The sequence below is a fragment of the Gymnoscopelus microlampas genome (assembly GCF_963454915.1).
Source record: "Gymnoscopelus microlampas genome assembly, chromosome: 10".
Classification (NCBI taxonomy): Eukaryota; Metazoa; Chordata; class Actinopteri; order Myctophiformes; family Myctophidae; genus Gymnoscopelus; species Gymnoscopelus microlampas.
The window spans coordinates 8,242,461-8,264,532 of NC_139947.1; the positions used below are offsets into that span (position 1 = coordinate 8,242,461).

The window sequence follows — 22,072 nt, forward strand, 5'->3', positions numbered from 1 at the left end:
TGGGACTAGATTTTACAACTTTGTGTGTGATTTATTACAAACATTACAACATTGCAATGTTGCGAATTCACCTGCAGTTTATCTAACTCACCCTATACTGTACTGACATCATGTGTGTATGTGTGTCACTGAATACAGAGGGAGAAAGAGGCGCACGCACGCACACAGACGCGCACACAGAAACACACACACACAAACACACACACACACACACACACACACACACACACACACACACACACACACACACACACACACACACACACACACACACACACACACACACACACACACACACACACACACTTCCTTATTCTATCCTATATTCACCTTTAATTGTAGGGTACACATTATTTTATTTTGATTGTTTTGTGAGAGAGACAGACAGACAGACAGACAGACAGACAGACAGACAGACAGACAGACAGAAACACACACACACACACACACACACACACACACACACACACACACACACACACACACACACACACACACACACACACACACACACACACACTCACACACACACACACACACACACACACACACACACACACACACACACACACACACACACACACACACACACACACACACACACACACACACACACAGGCAGACAGACAGACAGACAGGCAGACAGGCAGGCAGGCAGGCAGGCGGGCACGAGAACACACACACACACACACACACACACACACACACACACACACACACACACACACACACACACACACACACACACACACACACACACACACACACACACACACACACACACACACTATTAGGCAATTAGGCATGCCATACGAAAATTATAATCAATGAGATGTGTAGCAGCCCATGAACAGTAACCAGAAAAATAAATCACGTTCACCGTGCCTTGCAGCTCAATGAATTTACATGTTTCAAGCAAGGAGTGATTCGAGAGCTTGCGCATTATGTAAATTGCACAAAAAGTGCAATCATGAACGTGTTCAATATTACTGTTATTAATAAGAATATAATTCATATTTAATTGGGGATGCAAAGACATGTTCAGGTGGAATATACAGCTTATTAGGCCTACTATATATAGAAAGAGAACGTGACGTCACTCCATTGAAAGTAATAACTGAAACCCTCACTTAAGATGGCGCCACGTACCTGTCCATTGAACTCAATACAAGCTTTAGTCTAGTGGTCCATTGGACTCAATGGACAGGGGGGGGGGGATGGGTGCTCATTCTTGATTGTGAATGGGTAGAGTAATTGGGTAACTGAAAATGTTTTGGTGTGGAAATGATACTCTCAATCTCCATCACTTTGCATGAGGTGCATAAAAAATATCAGCCTTTGGAGTTTTGGTTAATATTTGAATGGTGGGGACCCTCCCGGTGGGGACCCCACACCCTGATAATGTAGGAGTTGAGGCATCCCAATTTAGTTTGAATCGGTTCCACAGACAGATAAATGTTGTGAAAATAGCAGATCTACAAGCTCACAATGCCTTGAGAGGCGTTGAGAGCTTGTAGATGTTTCACCAGTTTTTATAGTTTAGTCTGTTGATTACTTTGGTGGTCTTTTTCCTTTTTTTTTAGGTATTGAAAAGGTCTTTAAAGTCCCTACATTGTCACTTCACTGTCATCTGGGGACCCCCTTAAAATCATGTGGGGACCTATTTTATACAGTCTATGATGCATGGGGACCCCCCGACCCACAGGTTGAGAACCAGTGAGTGATCATGCTGACCACTAAGCCTACATAGAAGAAAGCCTGATGGAAATGTAATGACATGGTTGTGTGTTCTTAAGACATTTATTTTAAACAAAAGTTTGTATTTATTTATGTTATTTATTTTAATTTTAAGGAAATTATATAAACCAGAATAGGTCAAAATACGCTGAAAAATACAATCTATTTGTATTATTACTTTGTGAAAACATAAAGGAATGTAATGAAAGACAAGTAGCTGTCAGATAAATCTATTAATCAGTGTGTAGGCAGCCCATAGAGTTATTATTTATCGGGTTATATTCAGTGGTGGAAAGTAACTAAGTACATTTACTTAAGTGCTGTATGTATTTAAGTACAATTATGAGGTATTTGTACTTTACTTGAGTATTTCCAATTTCCAATACTTTTACTTCTACTCCACTACATCTCAGAGGCAAATATTTTACTTTTACTCCACTACATTTATTTGAAAACTTTAGTTACTAGTTACTTTTCAGGTAAATTATAAATTATGATACAATGAAACATACATTAACCACTTTAGCCCTATTTAATACATAGGCTATTTGAAAATAGCAGATCTACAAGCTCACAACGCGTTGCATCGCGACGTGTTGTGAGCTTGTAGATCTGCTATTTTCAAATATTTAGTACTTTTACTTTTGGTACTTTAAGTACACTTTGATGCCAATACCTTTGTACTTTTACTCAAGTATTTTTTTTATTCTGGACTTTTACTTGTAACAGAGTATTTTAAATTGCAGCATTGGTACTTTTACTTAAGTAAAGAATTTAAGTACTTTTTCCACCACTGCTTATATTATGAAAGTGTAGCCGGACGATCTATGGTGGGAGACAAGCAGGTGGTGCAACATCCAAATGATTCCCCTTCTCAACCGTTGAAAGTACAACAGCGCCATCTTTTGGAAATTGTTAACTCGTCGTCTATACAATTCGACACAAAATGTTGTGATCAATTTTGTCTTTTACCTTACTTAAATGAGGGTATTTAGTTTTTAGACCAAGGCGTTATTAGTATTAATAGTAAACACAACCTTTTGTGTGCAAAAAGACGGTTGGTTGGTGTTTAAAACCCAGGTAAAATGGCCAGGTCATTCCTGTGTTCTCAAAGCCCAGCATTAAGTGTTCGGTTTGGTTTCTCTTCATGTGAGATGATGTCTGATGTCCTCCTGGTTGTCAACGAGCTGAACACACTCAGCCTCAACAGCTTGTTACAATGTAGCGGGGCTTTCAAAGACAACACCAAGCTGATTGGTGAGTATGATTGAGGGCGAATTTTAACTAATAATGTAACCTTAACTTACTTCTTGTGGCAGTTAGGCAGTGGTGTAAAGTAACTAAGTAGATGTACTCAAGTACCGTACTTAAAGTACAATGTTGAGGTATTTTTAAGGGAATTTTGAGGTAAATATATATAGGGCTGAAGTGGTTAATGTAGTGGAGTAGAAGTAAAAGTATTGGAAATGCTCAAGTAAAGTATAAATACCTCAAAAGTAAATGTACTTAGTTACTTTCCACCACTGAATTTAATTAATTTACAGCTAACTTACCTCTTATGGCAGTTAGGCCTGCTACTTTCAGAAATGTTATGTTCCCCCCTCAGAATTCTAACAAGTTTGATAATTCACTGAAGCTAATGTAGAGAATGCTTCTAAACAGACCAGTGATTCTCCACCGTTATCATTTCAAGGACTCCCAGTTTGATATGCATTATTAGGGCCACAGACCCCCATATGACACTACCATTTTCTTCTCCTCTGGGACCCCAAAATATACAATATAAAATTCTGGGTTATTGTAACTCAGAGAGTTACCCATAAGAGATGCAGATTATTTTATTTTTTTATTTTTTTTACATTATACTGTTTAGACTGATTATAGGTTCTTGGTTTACCTATGATCCTAGATAACTATCTCTATGCATTTGATGTATTACCTCCTGTTGTCCTTGGGTACTGTAAATCGCTCTGGATTAAGAGCGTCTGCTAAATGCCTAAAAACTCTGGGCCTGTAACTCTATGAGTTACAGTCCCCATAAGTTCCCATAAGGGCCATTTTCATTTGGTTCCTATTAATCATTTAGCCGGGGACCCCCTTGGAAAAGGACCCCACATTGAGAACCAAACAATTCTTACCATATCAATTACATTTAATTAGAATTGGCAGAATATTTACATGCTAAAACATTGTAGCCCATTGGTAGACTGGCACATGTTTACAACACAGGAGAGCAAAATAACCTGAATATTGTAATTGTAAAACCTTTTTTATAGGTATAGGTAATAAAGTACATTTGCACATTAAAGGAGTAGTTCACCCCAAAATAGAATACACCCGGTCATCAAATTATTGGCTTAGGAATGTGACAAAAAACAAAACAAATTCATGAATTCAAGGCTTCATGGGGTGTGTAATTGATAGAAAATAAGTGATTTCTTGGGTGAACTACTCCTTTAACAGTGCATATTGGCACAGAAGAAAAGAGAAATTAGGAATCCTACTCGGCATGAATTTACGTCAAGGCATACGACATAATATGATTAATACAATGCCGTCATCTACTTGGCTACTGTATGGTCACCTGACTCTCTTCCTCCCTGTGCCTCCCAGAATGCATCTTCCTGATGACAGAGGAGATGAGACTTGATCCCATGGTTGGATACCATGCCATTGAAATACTTGAAAGGTAAGATGAAAAATAAACAATACTGCAGCTTCCGTTCTATCATACTATTTAATGTTAACCCATTCAATCCAGGAACGCATCTGTGTCATTTTAAGATTTCTTTGGCTATTCAAAAATAGCAGATATACAAGCAATATATATATATATTTAAACAAAAAATTGTAACTCAAATCTTTGCTTCTAGCCACTCTTAATAGATTAAGAGTCGCAACAAACCTTTATCCAAACCACTGTCTCTCCAGGTTCATGATCAAGCACCTTCAAGATTTGTTCACTACTCTGACAGCTCAAGGTGCTGCTGCAGATCAGCCAATTAACCATGAGGATGTCGTTTTTGAAAAGCTGAGGAACGAATACACACTGATCGTCTTCTCCTGTGTACAGATTGCAAGTAAACTGTCTTTGCACGCTCATGTAAGTTATGTTGTGACACCTCCCACAATCCACCGACCTTCGAGGTCTTGTACATCTTTATCAGGCTTCTAGGTTCTAAAATACATTTTGCTCTTTCTCAAGATTGTTGACAACAATATTGGCGTGCGGTTTCTTCACTCGATGGGCCACAAAGTCTCCAAGCAAGCCCTTCTGCAGTCAGAATTAAGGATCTTGAAAACACTTGAATTCAATCTAAATGTCCCAAGTGCTCTGACATCCGTGGAAACTCTTTTGGAGGTGCTTGGTAAGCCATCACATCTGGACACAATTTAGCCTACACAAAGTAACAGGACGTGTCAATTTGTCTCATTGATTGATTGATTGATTGATTGATTGATTGATTGATTTATTGATTGATTGAAAGTTTGCCGAAAAAAGTACACAAAAGTACAGTTCAAATACAAGGTCAGCTAATAGGAATTAAAAAACCCAAGAAAGCCATTGGCTTGTTTCCATTGGGGTCCTTTGTACTCAATTCATAGTTCATAATATGTACTGAAGGGGATGTGATTAATTGTCTTCTGTGATGATAAGTCAAACTAGGTGCATCCAGCAGACCTCAAAATCTCTGCCTGGAGGCTTAATTTAATAATAATAGTGATGTATGCACAGCTAGAGTTCTATCTATTCTACAGCCATGAAAGATTGTGCATCGTATCTGCTGTCTTCCTCCCTCTCCTGCTACAATTATAATGATATTTCAGGCATTTAGCAGACGCTCATAAGCAGAGCGACTTACAAGTGCGAGATCGGAGTAAGCAGAGTAAGCATGAACTCATACACATTGTGTTCCTCTCTCCATCTTTCACTCTGCTTTGGTGAGTGTCGGCACTGTAAACTCGCAATTTTGTGGGTTTGGGGGTTCGTTGTCATGTTCATAAAGGTATATTTGGTTGTTAATCTAGTCCCGTGTGGCCAGACAACAATTCCACAATCTCCGAAGCATTTGAAAATTGTGCGAGGCAACAGTCTGGCTTGCGAGACTAGTGTTAATCTAACATCAAATACTCAGCTTGCACTGGAAAACGTGTATGTTTGCAATTTGCAGTAGTTCTGGTACACCCCATGAGCTTGGAGAAACAGGAGTGTTGTATAGTAGTTGGACGCTTATACCATAGCCTGGAGGGTTGATTGCTCTGCAATCATTATTATTTTAATGACATAGTTGTCATTGATTAGAATAATATTTAAGAATTGAGGTCCTTGGCCTGTTGGCAGAGTGTACAATGTGACACACACAGACAGACGGGGCAAATGCATAATCTCCTGGTGAAGAAAATAATCATAATTGTAATCATATATACAGTAGAGCAACCACATTGATGAGGAAAAATATGTACTTTCATAGGACACAATGAGTCATCGATCCCTGTTGAGCGACTACATCCACTGTGCTGCCATGTTCTCAAGTTCATTTGCCTAGAGAAGACTGCCATCTACGACTCCCTGCTAATGGCCACCACTGAGTGCCCCAGTCCATCTAGAGAGCAGAGGTAATGCCCTTTTATATTTATGAATGGTTGTATACTGCAAAGTTTGGATGATTTGGGAGATTTGTGGGCATGAGCTTAATTCAAACTCCATCGCACGACAGTGTTGCTAGCCTAAAATAACTGAAGCTAATTCCGTGTTGCAATGAAACCATTATTCTACTTGAGTGTAAATTAGACTTTAGTAGATTTGTGTCTGCAGCACTCAAATGTACAGTATTGAGTAACTATGGTGAACTATTATACATAAATCTGGATGACATGAACGCCTATTTTTAATAAACCCCTTAAGATGCATCATGTAATTTAGATGATGCATCTTATTTGTTGTTAGCAATAACAATAAATAAAACAATCGAACAACAGAACGGTCAGCATAGCACCATCAACAAGGACATACACTCCCACCATGTTAAACAGACACAATCTGAGCTACACCATTGTGGGGGGAGAGTGGGAGTTGTATGTGTGTTGTGTACAGTACGTGCATTACAGACACATCATTGCCCTCTTATAGAATTAGAATGATTTATATACCGTATATGCATTTATTTTAAACAGAGAGAACTTTGTACCTGTGACTAAAGACTGTATGCTTCTCGGTGTTGGCGTGATCGCAGCAGCTACATACATCCTCAACATCAGCAAATGGGAACAGGTGAAACATTCAGCATAACCATTCATACGAATGAATTGATTTGCTTTTTCCTAAAATATCTTCAAATCTGATACTTGGTGGATTGCCATGACTACCTGATGTACCCTAACCATTTCAATGATCCTCTGACCTTACCTCTTACATCTAGTAACAACTCAGGCCAAAATGTCAGCTTTGCGCACAACATATCTATCTCTCATAATCTTAATGCAGCCCTTGTTGTGAGAGTGCAGGGCTTAAAGACTGGCAATGTTAGTCTTTTAAAAAAATATGCTGTATAAGCCCCATGTCTTGATTGATATACAGTAGACGTAAGGCTCATTTATACCGCACAGTGTCGCACACCAGAAATAGCCACGCTTTTAGATCGGCAGTTTCTGGTGTGCGACACCCATGTGCAACTAAATGGCGCCTTACCACTGTTGCCAGATGCTGCGAGAGAAATAAGCAACGAGGTCTATGAAAACAAGCCCAAAGGAAGCGACTGTATGCCACACGATCACTTTAAACATGTGCTGCTATTTTCAAAAGAAAATCTTGAATATTTCTTGAAACATTTTAACAACACAAATGTGGAATGGGGGTGACTGGCAGAATTGTTTTTTTGATGGGGTTAATGCATATTCATTTATAGGTCCTTGACATAAAAATGTTTGCGAACCACTGGTTTACACTACATTAGGAAGCAAACCCAAATAAGCAACTACCAATATTTACAAGCAACTTTACAGAAAAGCAAAGCCCAAAGTCGCTTATTATAAGCAGATATAAGTTAAAGTATCAATACTGCAATGTAAAAATACTCTGTTACAAGTATAGTAAAAGTCCGGAATTCAAAATTGACTTGAGTAAAAGTACTAAAGTATTGGTATCAAAATGTACTTATAGTCCCAAAAGAAGAAAGTGCTCATTATGCAGAATTTCCCATTTGACAAGTTTCCAAATGTACAAAATGTAGTAGTGGAGTAAAACTACAGAAAATTGTAATTGCACTGACCTGGAAGAAGCCGGATAGACCAAGTATTGCACAATGGTTCAGAGAACTGTCTTTATGCCTACCTCTAGAAAAAATCACGTATATACTTAAGGACAAACAAGAAATGTTTCAGGAGGTGTGGGGTTGTTTCATTCGTTATATGGAAAACAATAATCTGCCACATTTAATGGAAGAATCTGGAGAGGAGTAGTGCTGATGTCATTGTATTGTATGTTTTTCTTTTGTTTCTTGTTTTTGGTCATTGATTGTTTTGTAAGGTTTATTGTAAATGTCTTTTCTTTTTATTATTGTATTTGTATTGAATGTTGAAATACTTTGTGAAAAAAGAAAATAAACTAGAAAAAGTGCTCCTCGGAGCACAACTCTCCGCCAGAAGACTTGTGTTGGTTCGAAGGTCGCGAAGGTCGCTATCCCTCTTGTATATGTAAGTGTCCTATCCATCCTGTCTGGGTAAGTGTCCTCTTCCGTTCATTCTGTGTAAGTGTCCTATCCCTCCTGTCCTATCCGTCCTGTCTATGTAAGTGTCATATCCCTCCTGTCTATATAAGTGTCCTATCTGTCCTATCTGTCCAATAAGACAGATAGGAACAATTGGACCGCGACTACTTGACTACTTCCGGTTCGAAGGTCTGGGAGTGAGCTAGTGGCCGGATTTTCGGTATTGGAATCTGGCTTATCACAGTGACACATGTATTTATAGGTCGCTATCCCTCTTGTATATGTAAGTGTCCTATCCAACCTGTCTGGGTAAGTGTCCTCTTCCGTTCTGTCTGTGTGAGTGTCCTATCCCTCCTGTCTGTATAAGTGTCCTATGTCATATCCCTCCTGTCTATATAAATGTCCTATCTGTCCTATCTGCCAATTATGTATGAGCCATGCAGCCATTTCATGGTTCCCGTCTTACCTCACTCTGACAGTGGCAAGACACTGTCAGAGTGATGCCATGTATATATAGGCCCGGTGGCGTCACTAGCCAATCAGATCACAGTATTTCACGTGTCACGTGAGGCTTGACCAATCGGTGTGTCATGTTTAGAAAGTGAAAACGCAGTGATAACAATACTCTCCTGGCGGAGAGTAATAAACATATTGTTGAAAAAAAAAAAAAACTACAGAAAATTGGAAATACTCCAGTAAAGTAAAAATACCTCAATATTGTACTTAAGTACAGTACTTGAGTAAATGTACTTAGTTACTTTACAAACACTGCAACTCTGCGCCTCACTCTTTCATTTTGTTTCTAACAGGTGGTGGAGGGCCTGAGCTACATCACTGGGATGTCCCAGCAGAGCATCGCTGATTTCACTCATGTGACGGTGATGCACATCACAAAGACAAGTTCTCCTGTCACTTCAGCTTGAGTCACCTTTCATCCACTGGAAATACATACCTTTGTGCTGATAGGCTCTATTCACAGCAGCCATATTATGAAGACATTCACAGGTGTTACCAATGATACTAATGAAGGCTCTGTTCCATTCTGGTCAAACAGAGTCAGGGTTGCTGATATTGTGCATGTTGGCTCACTGGAAACACTCTGTTACACCAGTGGGTCTAAAGTTGGGGTCCAGGGACCCTCATGGGCTTCCAAATGGCCCCTTGCGGGTGTGTAAACTCTGAGAGTGTACAAATGGAACCAAATGGACCCATAAGGGTCCATTTGGTTCCATTTGTACACTCTCAGAGTTATGGGGGTCGTGGAAACCACTGTGCTAGACTAAATGGAACAGAGCCTTCATTAGTATCATTGGTAACACCTGTGAAGGAAGTGATAATATGGCTGCTGTGCATAGAGCCTATTTAGCCAAATTTTGCTTTTGAACTTTATATGTACCACGAGACAATTCTCTCACGGGCACTGATTATGTGCAACTAAGTGAGAGACGATTGCCATTGGAAAGGCAGTTAGGTATTCATTGAAATACCTGTGTAATTAATGTTTAAGTGGTGCCAGAAAAGTAAACCACCTTTGTTCCCCAAGGAGGACGGCTGAGTTCTAAAACAGCTTGTATATTGATTGATTTGCTCTATATTCTAAATTACACTTTATCACATTTGTGTTCGCAGTAGATTTTACAAATCTATTTGTTATATTTGTAAATAAAAACATTAAATATGTGAACATGTTTATCTGTGTATATGTGTTAATGCAGAAAGTCTTCACAGCAGCAAATACTTTTAAATTATTTTAGGGCTTTTATGCCTTTATTGACAGGACAGTAGTCTGACAGGTAATGGGGAAAGAGATAGGGAGTGACATGCAGCAAAGGCCATCGGGATCGGGACTCGAACCCGCGACACGCTGTCAGGCTGCACTGAGCCTAGGTGCGTGGACCGCTATGCCAGTGGTATATACGTGGTGTATATACCATGTTTAACGTTTTTCCAAGGCACCGGCCCAGGCCAAGAGCATCCTGCAGCTTGGTGCCAAACACTGTAATTGTACTGTACTTATGTACAATTTTGAGGTACTTTTACTTTACTGGAGTATTTCCAATTGTCAATACTTTTACTTTTACTTCACTACATCTCAGAGGCAAATATTGTACTTTTACTCCACAACAATTATTCGAAAACTTTAGTTACTAGTTACTTTGCAGATATAAATTATTACATTATAAAACACTAGAGGGTCGGGGCGCTGCGCGCCCCTCCCCCCTAGCCGCTGCGCGGTGCTTTGTGTTTGTTGGTCTCTATAATATATAATAAAGCCATAATAGGAGATGTTCCCAATGGAGCTATGCCCAAATATGGAGTGTGTTGTCTGACCTCACTTGGGTCTCGTTGGGCGGTTATATAAAGCCATAATAGGAGATGTTCCCAATGGAGCTATGCCCAAATATGGAGTGTGTTGTCTGACCTCACTTGGGTCTCGTTGGGCGGTGGTCGGCGATGACGCTAAGGAACAACATGGCCGACTGTAATGTTGTGAGTTTGTGTTGGCCGCAATTAATTATGCTGCGAGGGGGCAGATGTGTGCTGAGCAGTATGAAGTGGCCTACAGACTGCGCGTAGTAATTCTGCACGTTGTGGCGTGTCTTGTTAGTGACATTGATATGTTGTTTTTGTGTTTAGTCCCACACAGTGGCAGTTTTTTTGGGGGGGTTTTGGGTTTAGAAATGTATATATAGATAGATACATTAACCACTTTAGCCCTGTTTTATACCTACACTGTAGGCTATTTGAAAATAGCCGATCTACAAGCTCAAAACGCATCGCGACGCGTTGTGAGCTTTTAGATCTGCTATTTTTAAACACTTTTGGACTTTTACTCTTGGTATTTTAAGCACATTTTGGTACCAATACCTTTGTGCTTTTACTCAAATAAATTTTGAATTCTCGACTTTTACTTGTAACAGTACTTCTACATTGCAGTATTGATACTTTTACTCAAGCAAAACCTTTGAGTACTTTTTCCACCACTGCTGGAATCTGGACATCATAACAGTAACTTCCTCTTTAGGAGGAACTAACTCCAACCACCACCAGTCCACCAATGGTAGGTGTTGACGGGTGCCAAGGTAACTCTATAGTGGAGAGCCTGGGAGGCCACATGCAGCTGCCCTGGATGATTGAACGTAGCAAAGTTTGTCGTTGTTATCTCTGGCTCAACCATGGATGATGAGAGGAATTTGAAAGCAATCTTCTTAGGGCGTCTGCCGGGAGACAATTCCCCCTCTCAAATATGCAGACAAACAAATCAGTTGTGTCGCTGATACCTAAGTGTAGGGACCCAGAGCGTTGATTTTTAGGGATTAAAGAAAAAAAGGAAAATGTCACGACTGAAAGTCAGCGATTCTTGGTCAGAAGACCTGAGAGATCTCACATTGTCATGGGAATGCAGTAATTCAGATACTGTATGTGATATATAAAGAGGCAAGCCAGTATAGTGATACCATTTTTTAAATCAATTCTACATTGGATAAGTACAGTGTAGAGCAGGGAGCACTGGTGTGTTATGTGACCTGTGTCGTGTATTGGTTAAGAGTGTAGCAGTCGCCAAGACAGAGGAGCTGTGAACCTGTCCAAAGGAGAAAGGCGACTCCTCTCAGTCGATCCCCGTAGTAGTTCAGATTAGAGCAGAGCTAGTGTACATGGCTCCTGATACAGAGGGCCTGGGGATTGTTCTGAGGGATTATTACAACCTTGAATTGCTGTTCCTGCCCCTGCTTGAGTTAAGTGATCTACATGGGAGTGGTGCCGAAATGCTGGATTCGGTCAGCTTTGACTACAATCCGGGTTCATAACCCCATAGCAGAGAAAAGACACAGACATACAGACAGACAGACAGAATCGGAAAAAGGGAGAGAAGTAGAGATACCATTAGAGAAAGATGGTAGGTCGCAAACACTGTCTCTGACCGTTTGTCGTTGCTGTCCTCACTTTCCCTGTCCATGAAAGAGATTATACCTCTGTGAGCCCATACTCGCCCCCGGCCTCCTGTCTAATCTCCTCTGGGTGAACAGAGCTGTTGGGCATGTCGATGCATACCTCCAAAGAGGTTGTGGTGGGTGGTGGCGTAGGCTGAAGGAGGGACTGGGGACATCTTGCAGACGGCGTGGCCACGGGTGACATCCTGGATGCTAGAAGACCGTTTTGGTACTGGGCACGAGTGATCTTAACAAACTGCAGATCTGTGAGAGCATGCATGCAGAAATCTGGTGTATATTGAAAGGGGGTGCCTGGGGTCGGTGTTTTGCTACCGTAGACAGAGCTGCTTTCCGGAGCATCGGCAGAATGGGATTCGACTGATGGCACGTTAAGAGCCATTTCTCCATAGAAGGTGAATGGACCACAAACAAACTTCATGTTTTCATCGCCTACCTCCACCTCCACTTGACCCTGCAGAATTAGTATAAAGTAGTCCACAGGTTTACCTCGTTGGTAGAAGTGCTGTGGTGGGGGATCTGTTTCATCGCATTTGATTTCCTGGATCACTTGTGGGTACTGCAGGATCTTCACCAAGACCCTCTCAGAGATTTGGGAAGGGCTGAACAACCTCACCTCTGTGGCCAAGAACCGTTGTGCTGCTAGCATCAGCTGTGGAGAAATGTTCACTGTGCTATCACCGTCTTGTTTGAAGGCAGAGATGTCACGCTTATGCCGATTGGGGTTCACCCTTTTCCTGGTTCTGTTGTCAGTGTAAAGGTCTGATTCATCCAAGATCTCTGATTTAATGATCTCCTCGATGATGTCCTCTAACGTGACCAATCCCACCATTTCGTAGAAGGGATCCCCCTCCCGCTCATTGTTTACCTTCTGGACAATGGCCAAGTGGGATTTTCCTTTCTTGAACTCCTCCAGCATAGCATCCAGCTTTGTGTCATGGAAGACAAATTGTAGGGTATGCTCATGCGTGTTTATAATTGTCTTCAAAGGGGCTTTGTCATCAGGGTCCACAAACGCCAGATCTTTCACATACAGAATGTTGACAATGTTGGTCCGTTCACCCTCAAAAACTGGGATGCGTGTGTATCCACTCTCTGTGATCTCTGAAATGGTTTCGAAATCTAGTAGTGCATCTACTTGAATCATGAAGCAATCAGGCAAGGCCGTCATTACATCCTCTACAATTTTGGTCCTGAACTCAAGGGCTCCAAGCATCATGTTCATCTCCTCTTTGACAAGGCCATTATAGGGCTCAGTCACTTTGAGCATTCCTACAAACCTCTCCCTAGTGTAGACGGTACCAATCTCTTGTCCCAGTAACACATCCAGGAGCTTGCTCACGGGGTACGACACTGGGAAAGTCAGAAACATAACAAATTTAGTTAATGGTATTGTTTTGGCTCCCACGGCCAGTCCGTGGCGGGAGCATATTGCTTGGGGCGCAATCTCACCAAGGACAACAATGCCAATAGTGGAGGCGACCACTGTACCCACCCCAGAGCCTATAAGACTGTCGAGCAGAATGGTAAGTGTTGTGTTCACTAAGACGTTGCCTATAAGGAGGGAACAGAGCAAATAGTTCCCTTTTCTGCGGATGGGCTCAATTTCTCGAGCATATTTCTTCTCTTCATCGGTTCCACAGGTCTGGACAATGCGGAGCCCCAGTGGATCCAAAGCCATAAGCCCCAGGTTCAACCCACTAAATATAGCGGACAGTACAAACAAGCAGGGGATGCTGATTATCAGCACCCACAGGGGAAGAAAATATTTCTCCTCCTCAACCACCAGGATCCTGCCATGACTCTCTCCCATGAGCAGCCACCTGCTCCCATCTACACTCACGGTGCACAGTGCATATTCCTTCTTAACCTCATTCTTGCGAAGTGGTTTAATGTTTATACTAATAACCCCTGTCGTTCCTGTACCACTGACCTCCATTCGGTTTCCGATGCTGATATCTGTAGTGAAATCGACACAAGTCATATTCGCCCTGTCTACGTTATCACTAACCCCGTCCTTATCATTCTCCATGAATTCCGTGAAGCGTATTCCTGTCCACGTTTCCGAGTTAAACTGCACCCCGTAAAACCGGAGCTGAACAGCACTCCCCTCAGTCACCTGGAGGACACCATCATCGGTGGTAGCGGCGGGTTTGTCGCTTCTCTCCAGACGCATACCATACACATGGCTCCCGCAAATGCAGTCAGTCGATGTGGCTGTTTCGGTGCGTCCTCCTCCGGCAACACCCGAAAGGAGAAGTAAAGCCAGCACACACCATTTGGTAGTGATCCATCCTGTCACCATGTCCAAATGGATGTTTTAAGTCATCTACTCCTTACATAGGCTGGCCAGAGAGCTCTGTTCTGATGTCACAAACAAGTAACAACACAAACCGTTGCCATGCACGCCTAAATGCCAGTGTTGGACAAAGAACTCCACCACAGTACTTGAGTCAAAGTATAGATAGTCCTTGTCAAATGTTACTCGTGAAAGTTGCTCTGTCATACATTCTAGTATATATTTTATATATATTAAACTTATATTAAAATTGGCTTAAGGGAGGACTACCTCATGTCACTATTATGACTCAGCCATAACCATAAAAGGGGTTCCCATTGCAACCACGCCAAATGTGTCGTCATGGCATCAGGCGCAAACAAATCAGTCAGCTCCATATATGGGCACAAAAGAGACAAGGACTGACAGATACAGAGATCCGGTTGTTAAGAGCCACATATCTGACCGGCCGCTATACCCATATGGTCATGTGCATTAGACTGAACAACTTCAAACTCAGTGTGCGCAGCGGCAAGGACTCGAGGGAGTGCGATGCCCGCCGTCGAGTTGGTCAGATATCCAGTTGTCCAGAACAGCAGATTCAACCAATATTCCCATATATGGCCATTCCAATATATGGGTATATATATACTGATGGGATCTCTATATACAGTATGGGCATAAAAAGGACCATGACTGACAAATGCAGAAATCTCCATATATGGGCATAAAAGGGACACAGGTAGACAGCCAGAAACAGACATCTCCATATAATATGGAGACAAAAGGGACACGGACAGACGGGTACTCTGACAAAGCCCCCGACACTATGACTCAGACACATTGGTCGGATCGGCGGTGTGACATACTGTAGGTATGAATATTTTTTCTTCACAAAGATCCACCTGCCGATCGCTTTAAAAGATGTAGCTGAGTATCGTAGAGAGAATTGTTTCACCACGATAATCCATTCCATAGTTGTGGGCAGTTGAATGTGGGTTATTTTCGCCAAAAAGCAATTGAAAGCAGACAAAAATGTACAGTATTTTTCCAGGTCCTTTAACATTAGATCGGACGGGCGGGGTTTGTTGTGATCACATTATTTCTGGGTCTACTGTTCTCCAGAAGTCATAGGATCACTCTTAGGTTGGCGAACAGCACCCTCTAGTGTAAACCATTGAAAACACCACACACTTGTCAATTCGTCAATGGCAGTGTGAGCCTTGGGCAGTCAATGAGTTAATCTCTGAATGTCCCTTTATGTCCATATGTGGAGATCCCCGATCTCCCAAGTTGGGGCGTCATAGACTGGTCTCCAAGTGCTCTGAAAATGGGTTTGCTGATTGGTTGAAACACTTTTATGCCAATATATGGAGAATCCTGAACTCTCCCAGGTTGTGTCATACATGACTGCTGTCAAATACTGGCCACCAAGTACTCTGACAACGGAGACTGACGTCATAGTACATTGTAGCAGCTTGACAACAGTTAGTGCACTAATAGTTACTGTAAATACTGATTCACTTGGTTCATGGTATTATTGCATATTTGGTGAGGAGTAGCAGTTTGTTTTTAATAATCCATATTATCCAGTAAAAAAAAATACGCAGGTACCTAAATAATTTGTATTTTTGTTCCCTCTATTTAATAGATTATATAGTAATAAAGTGGATCATTTTGTTGTTTTTGGTATTTTCCACCCTGAGCGATTATTGTTTTTGTCTGTAAATATTTATGATTTTACACAGAAGCAGAAAGAAACCCTCTGATGTGCAGCTCCTTTTCGGCCAGATGGATTTCCAGCAGAACCCTCTCTATTTCCCCGTTACACCTCGGATCTTGACGCCGTTCTGGGACACCAGCAGGTAGCCGTGCCACATGCAGCTGGACTCTGCCCATCTAGGGTCGGGGCCACGGCCACAATGGGCGGAGATGGAAGTGAAGGACGGTCAGTGGTGTTGGTCATAGAACCCAAAGAACAGTTCTCTCTCTTCTGTCTTCAACAGTGTCTCAACAGTAGAATGTATCAGATTTATTCCATTGCCAGTGGAGAGATGAGTTACCTGCCCTTTCAATTAATGGACATGAGAAGGCAACTGGACTGAGAGGGCAACTGGACTTGTTTATTCAAAATAAGTCCTGTTTTTATTTTTGGTTTGTTAATGCAGCAGTGGTGCCCCCACCTGAACATTGATAATAAAACATTGTATTGAGCCATTTATTGTCTTAATGTTTTCTCTTTGGTTTGTTCAAGACCAATGAATAACATCATCATCATCATTCCACAATTAGATTTAATTCCTTGACTGATGTCCATATTTTACATTAGATGTTTGATGGTTTGTTTTTGCATTTCAAATCATGAGAACGGTGTGGCTCCAATGTGGATCTTGGATTTCATATGACCAGCCTATGACATCAGTTGTCTATGACATATGACTCAAAATGTGGGCTAGTTTTTGTCCCGATCAGACTGGATTTGACTTCAATAAAAAAAAAGTTTTCAAAGAAATATAAAACTGAAAAAAAGAATGTGTGGCCTTCTGGCAGTATTCACAATAAATCTGGCACTGAACAAACAGACCAAACCTCTTTTATAGACCCATGCAGAGCCAAGCTGTAATAAATGGGATCATGTGGATCTGGAGATCCCCTTGAGAACGGCATAGCTCCAATTTAGATCTCGGACTTCACATGGCCATTGGCCAGCCTGTCTATGACGTATCTATGAAGTATGACTATCCAACCCCCTTTTTATTATACTATGGTAAAATTATAATGTTGTTTTTGTATATATCTATTATATTACTGTAAATTTATATTAAAATTAATATATTTCAAAAAACATAAAACAATTGGCCTAGTCTGGCAGTATGCACAAGAAATCTGGTGCTGCTGATCAGTCCAGCGGTTTGCAAGATCAGCTCCGGACAAACACACAAGACACACACACATATAGACGAACCAGACCCTCTTGTAGACAGCTTGGGCCTCCCGCAAAACCACAGTCATTGCTTAATAATGGCATGGCTCCGAGTCTCCCTGTGTGGATCTCAGACCTCATGTGGCCAGTTTGTGATGTCAGTCATCTATGACCGATCTGATGTATGACTCCATATTTGGGCAAGATTTCAGACTGATCTGACCCCCCATTTGGTTCCATTATAAAAGTTTAATATCATCAAATTAAACTTCCTTGGTCTAGTGGCCACCATGCACAAGAAACGTGGTGGTGATCACTCCGTTATTAGCCTCGGTTAGGCAGACAAACAAACCTGTCTTCCAGATGTCTCACGTGCACGCTCCTCTTAGAGAGAGAGAGAGAGCCACGCTAAAAAAAAAAACAGCAAAAAAAAAAAAGGAAAATCTTCCCAGGGAGAATGCTTTGGGTGTTGGGTAACATTCTTTCTTCCTTCCCACCTCTGTGCCTCTCAGGAGTAACTTGATGTCTTGCTACCAACATTGCCAGAAAAGGGTGGAACGATGATGATTAATTTGGTTCTTTCTTTACTGGCAGGTGTGTTAGAGCAAAACAGGAGCCTTACTATGCCTATTGGCCGACTGTAGGCCTACCGCCAATCTTCCTCCTGTTGTCCAATGCTCTTCCGCACAAATACTTCGGTCGTCGCGATCTGCTGATCCTTTAACTTTAGTATCTCATCCAGCTCCCTGCACTTCGACATCTCCTGGTCAATTCTGTGGAGCATTGCAGGGTTGTTGTACTTTTCGGGGCTGTCGTGGAAACAGACCATACCGTCCTTTTGGTTGATGGTGGCGTAGATCTCGCCGTCTTCAATCATGTTCAAGACGTATTTCTCGGCGTCCTGCGGGCTCGATAGCTGCACTCGACTCGCCATGTCCTGCAAGGAGAGCGTCAGGAAAGTCTTTGTCAGCCTCTGGATGTTCTTCTTATAGAGGGAGCAGAGACACTGCTTGACCAGATCCGTGGTGCTGTCTCGCTTGAACATCTCGCTGTGTCTGTTGACCAGGCTACGGAGCTCGGCGTGGTTGTTGTTGGTGTACACCTGGGCCAATTCGTGATACACGCTGCATTGTGGCTTGATCCTCGTTACTATCTGCGCGGTGTATTTGGGCAGCTGCTGCACTTTGCCGTGGAGTATGAGTGACACCAGGATGTACTTTTTATAAGCATCCACCATGGTCGGATGCACTGTCATGGCTGGGATGGTTATTGCCTGTTCATAAAAATACAGTGCTCTTTCATAGTTTTTCAGATGCGTGTAAATCATGCCCCCGGCGTGGTAGTAACGTAGAAAGTCCTTGCCGTCGTACGCTCCCTTCTCCTTGCAGATTTCCATCATATCCAGGTCTAGTATGGGCAGGGCCGGCTTGTAACACTTTGCTGCCAAGCACAGATCACACAGGTCTGTATGAACGGAGGTAAGCTGGCATGTGCCGTTCTGCATTTTGATTATTGCCTGTTTTATAACGACAATCCCCCGCAGCGGCTGTTTGCGCTCTAGGAGGGCAGCTGTCAACTTGTGGCAGAAAGAAGCAAATACGTCTGCTGCCTCTCTGATGTGCTGGACTTTGCAGGTACTCATGAAGTGCTGGACTTTGGAGAAGAGCGTGTCAAAGGCAGGGATGTTTGACGTGCTGGAGAACTTCGCAACTAGAACAGCCAGCACTCCCATGGAGTGGTCATGCATGTCCAGGATCCCCAACACGTTGTCCAGGTTCGTTATGTGTCTCTGCAGCATGTCCGAGTTCCTTTTGATATAATCATGGAGGTCCCCAAGTTTGTTTTGTGCAGAGCAGTTCTGCACATTGTTCACAAAGTTATCCAATTGTGAAGACATGATCTCATTCGTTGCAGACGCAGGTAGTGCATTGCATTGTGAAAGCTTATATAGGCTTATATGCCTGATCTGACGTCAAACACAACACAAATGGTTGCCGAGCATGCCCAACAACGCCGATTTGCACAGACGCCCTTGCCGGTAATACAATAACCGCTGTACGGGGACGCTGTGGGCGTTGGGGGACGTGTTCTCTCCTCCGCGTCATCAGTGCCCATACCCTAGGTGGGGTTGGTGCAAGGGCCTCTCTGTGTGGAGTTTGCATGTTCTCCCTGTCTCCCCTAGGGTATACGTACCCTCACAAAAACATGCAGTAATCCTGGTCTCTATACTGCCTCCTTGGTCAGCCGGGGCGCCTGATGGAGGGGAAAGGAACTGGTTGGAATAACGTGTTCCTTCCACGTGCTACGTCCTACCGGGTCAGGTGATAAGAAGCGGCTTGCTAGCTCTCCTGCATTGAAAGAGGCATGAGCTCGCCTCTAGAGTCTAGGCTCTCCCGTTGTTTTCTGCTGTGTTGCTTTTCGGCCGTGATAAGCAGAGGGTGGTCTCTATTCCTGAACATACATTGAACACAACTACATTTGTCATAACAAATGTTTGTTATTCTAACTTTAGTTGGTTTTGTCACATCTATGGCCAACAATTTGAGAAAGCATAATTACACTGGGTGGAGGAACCTCTCAACCTATTTCATTACAGGGGTCCCAGTTTGAGGTCCAACCCCCCATTCTATCTATCTATGTATGTATGTATGTATGTATGTATGTGTGTGTGTGTGTGTGTGTGTGTGTGTGTGTGTGTGTGTGTGTGTGTGTGTGTGTGTGTGTGTGTGTGTGTGTGTGTGTGTGTGTGTGTGTGTGTGTGTGTGTGTGTGTGTGTGTGTGTGTGTATGTATGTATGTATGTATGTATGTATGTATGTATGTATGTATCTATCTACTGTATGTATCTATCTATCTATCTATTAAATCCTCAGTGTTAATTTAACTCAGTGTACAAGCGGGTCCACTCGGACCTGACGTTGAAAACCAGTGATCAAGAGGCGTCAGACCTGAAAGTACTTGGAGGCCAGTCTATGACAGCAGTCATGTATGATACACCAACCTGGGAGGGTTCAGGGATTTCATCAATGTTCATTAAAGTTAACACAGATTTAACCAATCAGTGATGATTGTGTGACGCACGCACGCACGCACGCACGCACGCGCACACACACACACACACACACACACACACACACACACACACACACACACACACACACACACACACACAGATTCCTGGATTTAGATAGATACAGACAGACAGCCAGACAGACAGACAGACAGACAGACAGACAGACAGACAGACAGACAGACAGACAGACAGACAGACAGACAGACAGACAGACAGACAGACAGACAGACAGACAGACAGACAGATAGATAGATAGATAGATAGATAGATAGATAGATAGCCAGACTTGATCGTTACCTGTTGGGAACACAGAGTACCCGTTGTAGAGAACTTAGTGCCAGTGGTGGAAAAAGTACTCAATTGTTTTACTTAATAAAAGTATCAATACTGTAATGGAGAAATACTATGTTACAAGTAAACTTCCGGAATTCTAAATTTACTTGAGTAAAAGTACAAAAGTATGGCATCAAAATATACTTAAAGTACCAAAAGTAAAAGTACTAAAACGTTTGAAAATAGCAGATCTACAAGCTTGCAGATCGGCTATTTTCAAATAGCCTATGTATGAAATAGGGCCAAAGTGGTTAATGTATGATTTATAATGTAATAATTTATATCAGCAAAGTAACTAGTAACTAAGGTTTTCAAATCATTGTAGTGGAGTAAAAGTACAATATTTGCCTCTGAGATGTATGGAGTAGAAGTAAAAGTACTGAAAACTGGAAATACTCCAGTAAAGTAAAAGTACCTCAAAATTGTACTTAAGTACAGTAATTGAGTAAATGTACTTTACACCACTGCTTGGTGCAATACCCATTATCATAGTATTGGAGAGGCCAGTCTGCGACATGACGTCATACTGATCCATTTATGGGAATTTGTAGATTATAGACATTTTTGGAGATCCGCTGATCTGACCGACTTCACACCGGGCACGGCACTCCCACTGCGACATGCGCCACGTTTGAAGCCGATCGGTCGGGCGGCTGTAGAGATATATGTGGGGGACAGGCAGACACGCAGGCATGCAGTGTTGCCATGTTGCAATCATTGCTGTCTGGCAGGAACCAGCTAACTTAATTCTTCCGCTTTTGCATTTTTTTTTCCATAAATCAGTGCTATTGAACACCCTTTACGTCTGTGTGTTGGTAGAAAAAATATTGAACCAATGAAAAGTATTAAAAAGTGCTTCTGACAAAAGCAGCTAACTAAAAAACGTTTTTAGTTTTTTTGATTTCCTGAAAGGTTTTGGAGTTAGCTGGTTCCTGCCGGACAGCAGAGATATGCAACTTTAGGCTTTTTTTCCCCTGTAGTCGCTTGTAAATATCAGTAGTTGCGGGTTGCGGTTTATTTGGGCTTGTTTCTTAAGTGTAGTTGCTTATTCGGGCTTGCTTCCTAAATGCGG

General features: G+C 42.1%; 3 protein-coding genes across 3 annotated transcripts; 1 reads left to right on the forward strand and 2 right to left on the reverse strand.

The window, feature by feature from the left end:
- Positions 1-2,894: 2,894 nt before the first annotated feature.
- cntd1 (cyclin N-terminal domain containing 1) lies at positions 2,895-9,367 on the forward strand (the record flags this gene model as incomplete). The annotated part of the gene is made up of 6 exons (XM_084068686.1): positions 2,895-2,994; positions 4,351-4,426; positions 4,669-4,817; positions 6,210-6,354; positions 6,913-7,009; positions 9,254-9,367. The coding sequence occupies 6 exons, from the start codon at positions 2,895-2,897 to the stop codon at positions 9,365-9,367; spliced, it is 681 nt and encodes a 226-aa protein (XP_083924812.1).
- Positions 9,368-12,410: 3,043 nt separating this feature from the next.
- LOC311053230 (metal transporter CNNM4-like) lies at positions 12,411-14,699 on the reverse strand (the record flags this gene model as incomplete). The annotated part of the gene is made up of 1 exon (XM_084068687.1): positions 12,411-14,699. One exon carries the CDS (start codon positions 14,697-14,699, stop codon positions 12,411-12,413), a length of 2,289 nt encoding a protein of 762 aa, XP_083924813.1.
- A 1,787-nt stretch (positions 14,700-16,486) lies between these two features.
- On the reverse strand, positions 16,487-19,492 carry LOC311053231 (COP9 signalosome complex subunit 3-like; the record flags this gene model as incomplete). The annotated part of the gene is made up of 2 exons (XM_084068688.1): positions 16,487-16,571; positions 18,246-19,492. 2 exons carry the CDS (start codon positions 19,490-19,492, stop codon positions 16,487-16,489), a joined length of 1,332 nt encoding a protein of 443 aa, XP_083924814.1.
- Between the last annotated feature and the right edge of the window lie 2,580 nt (positions 19,493-22,072).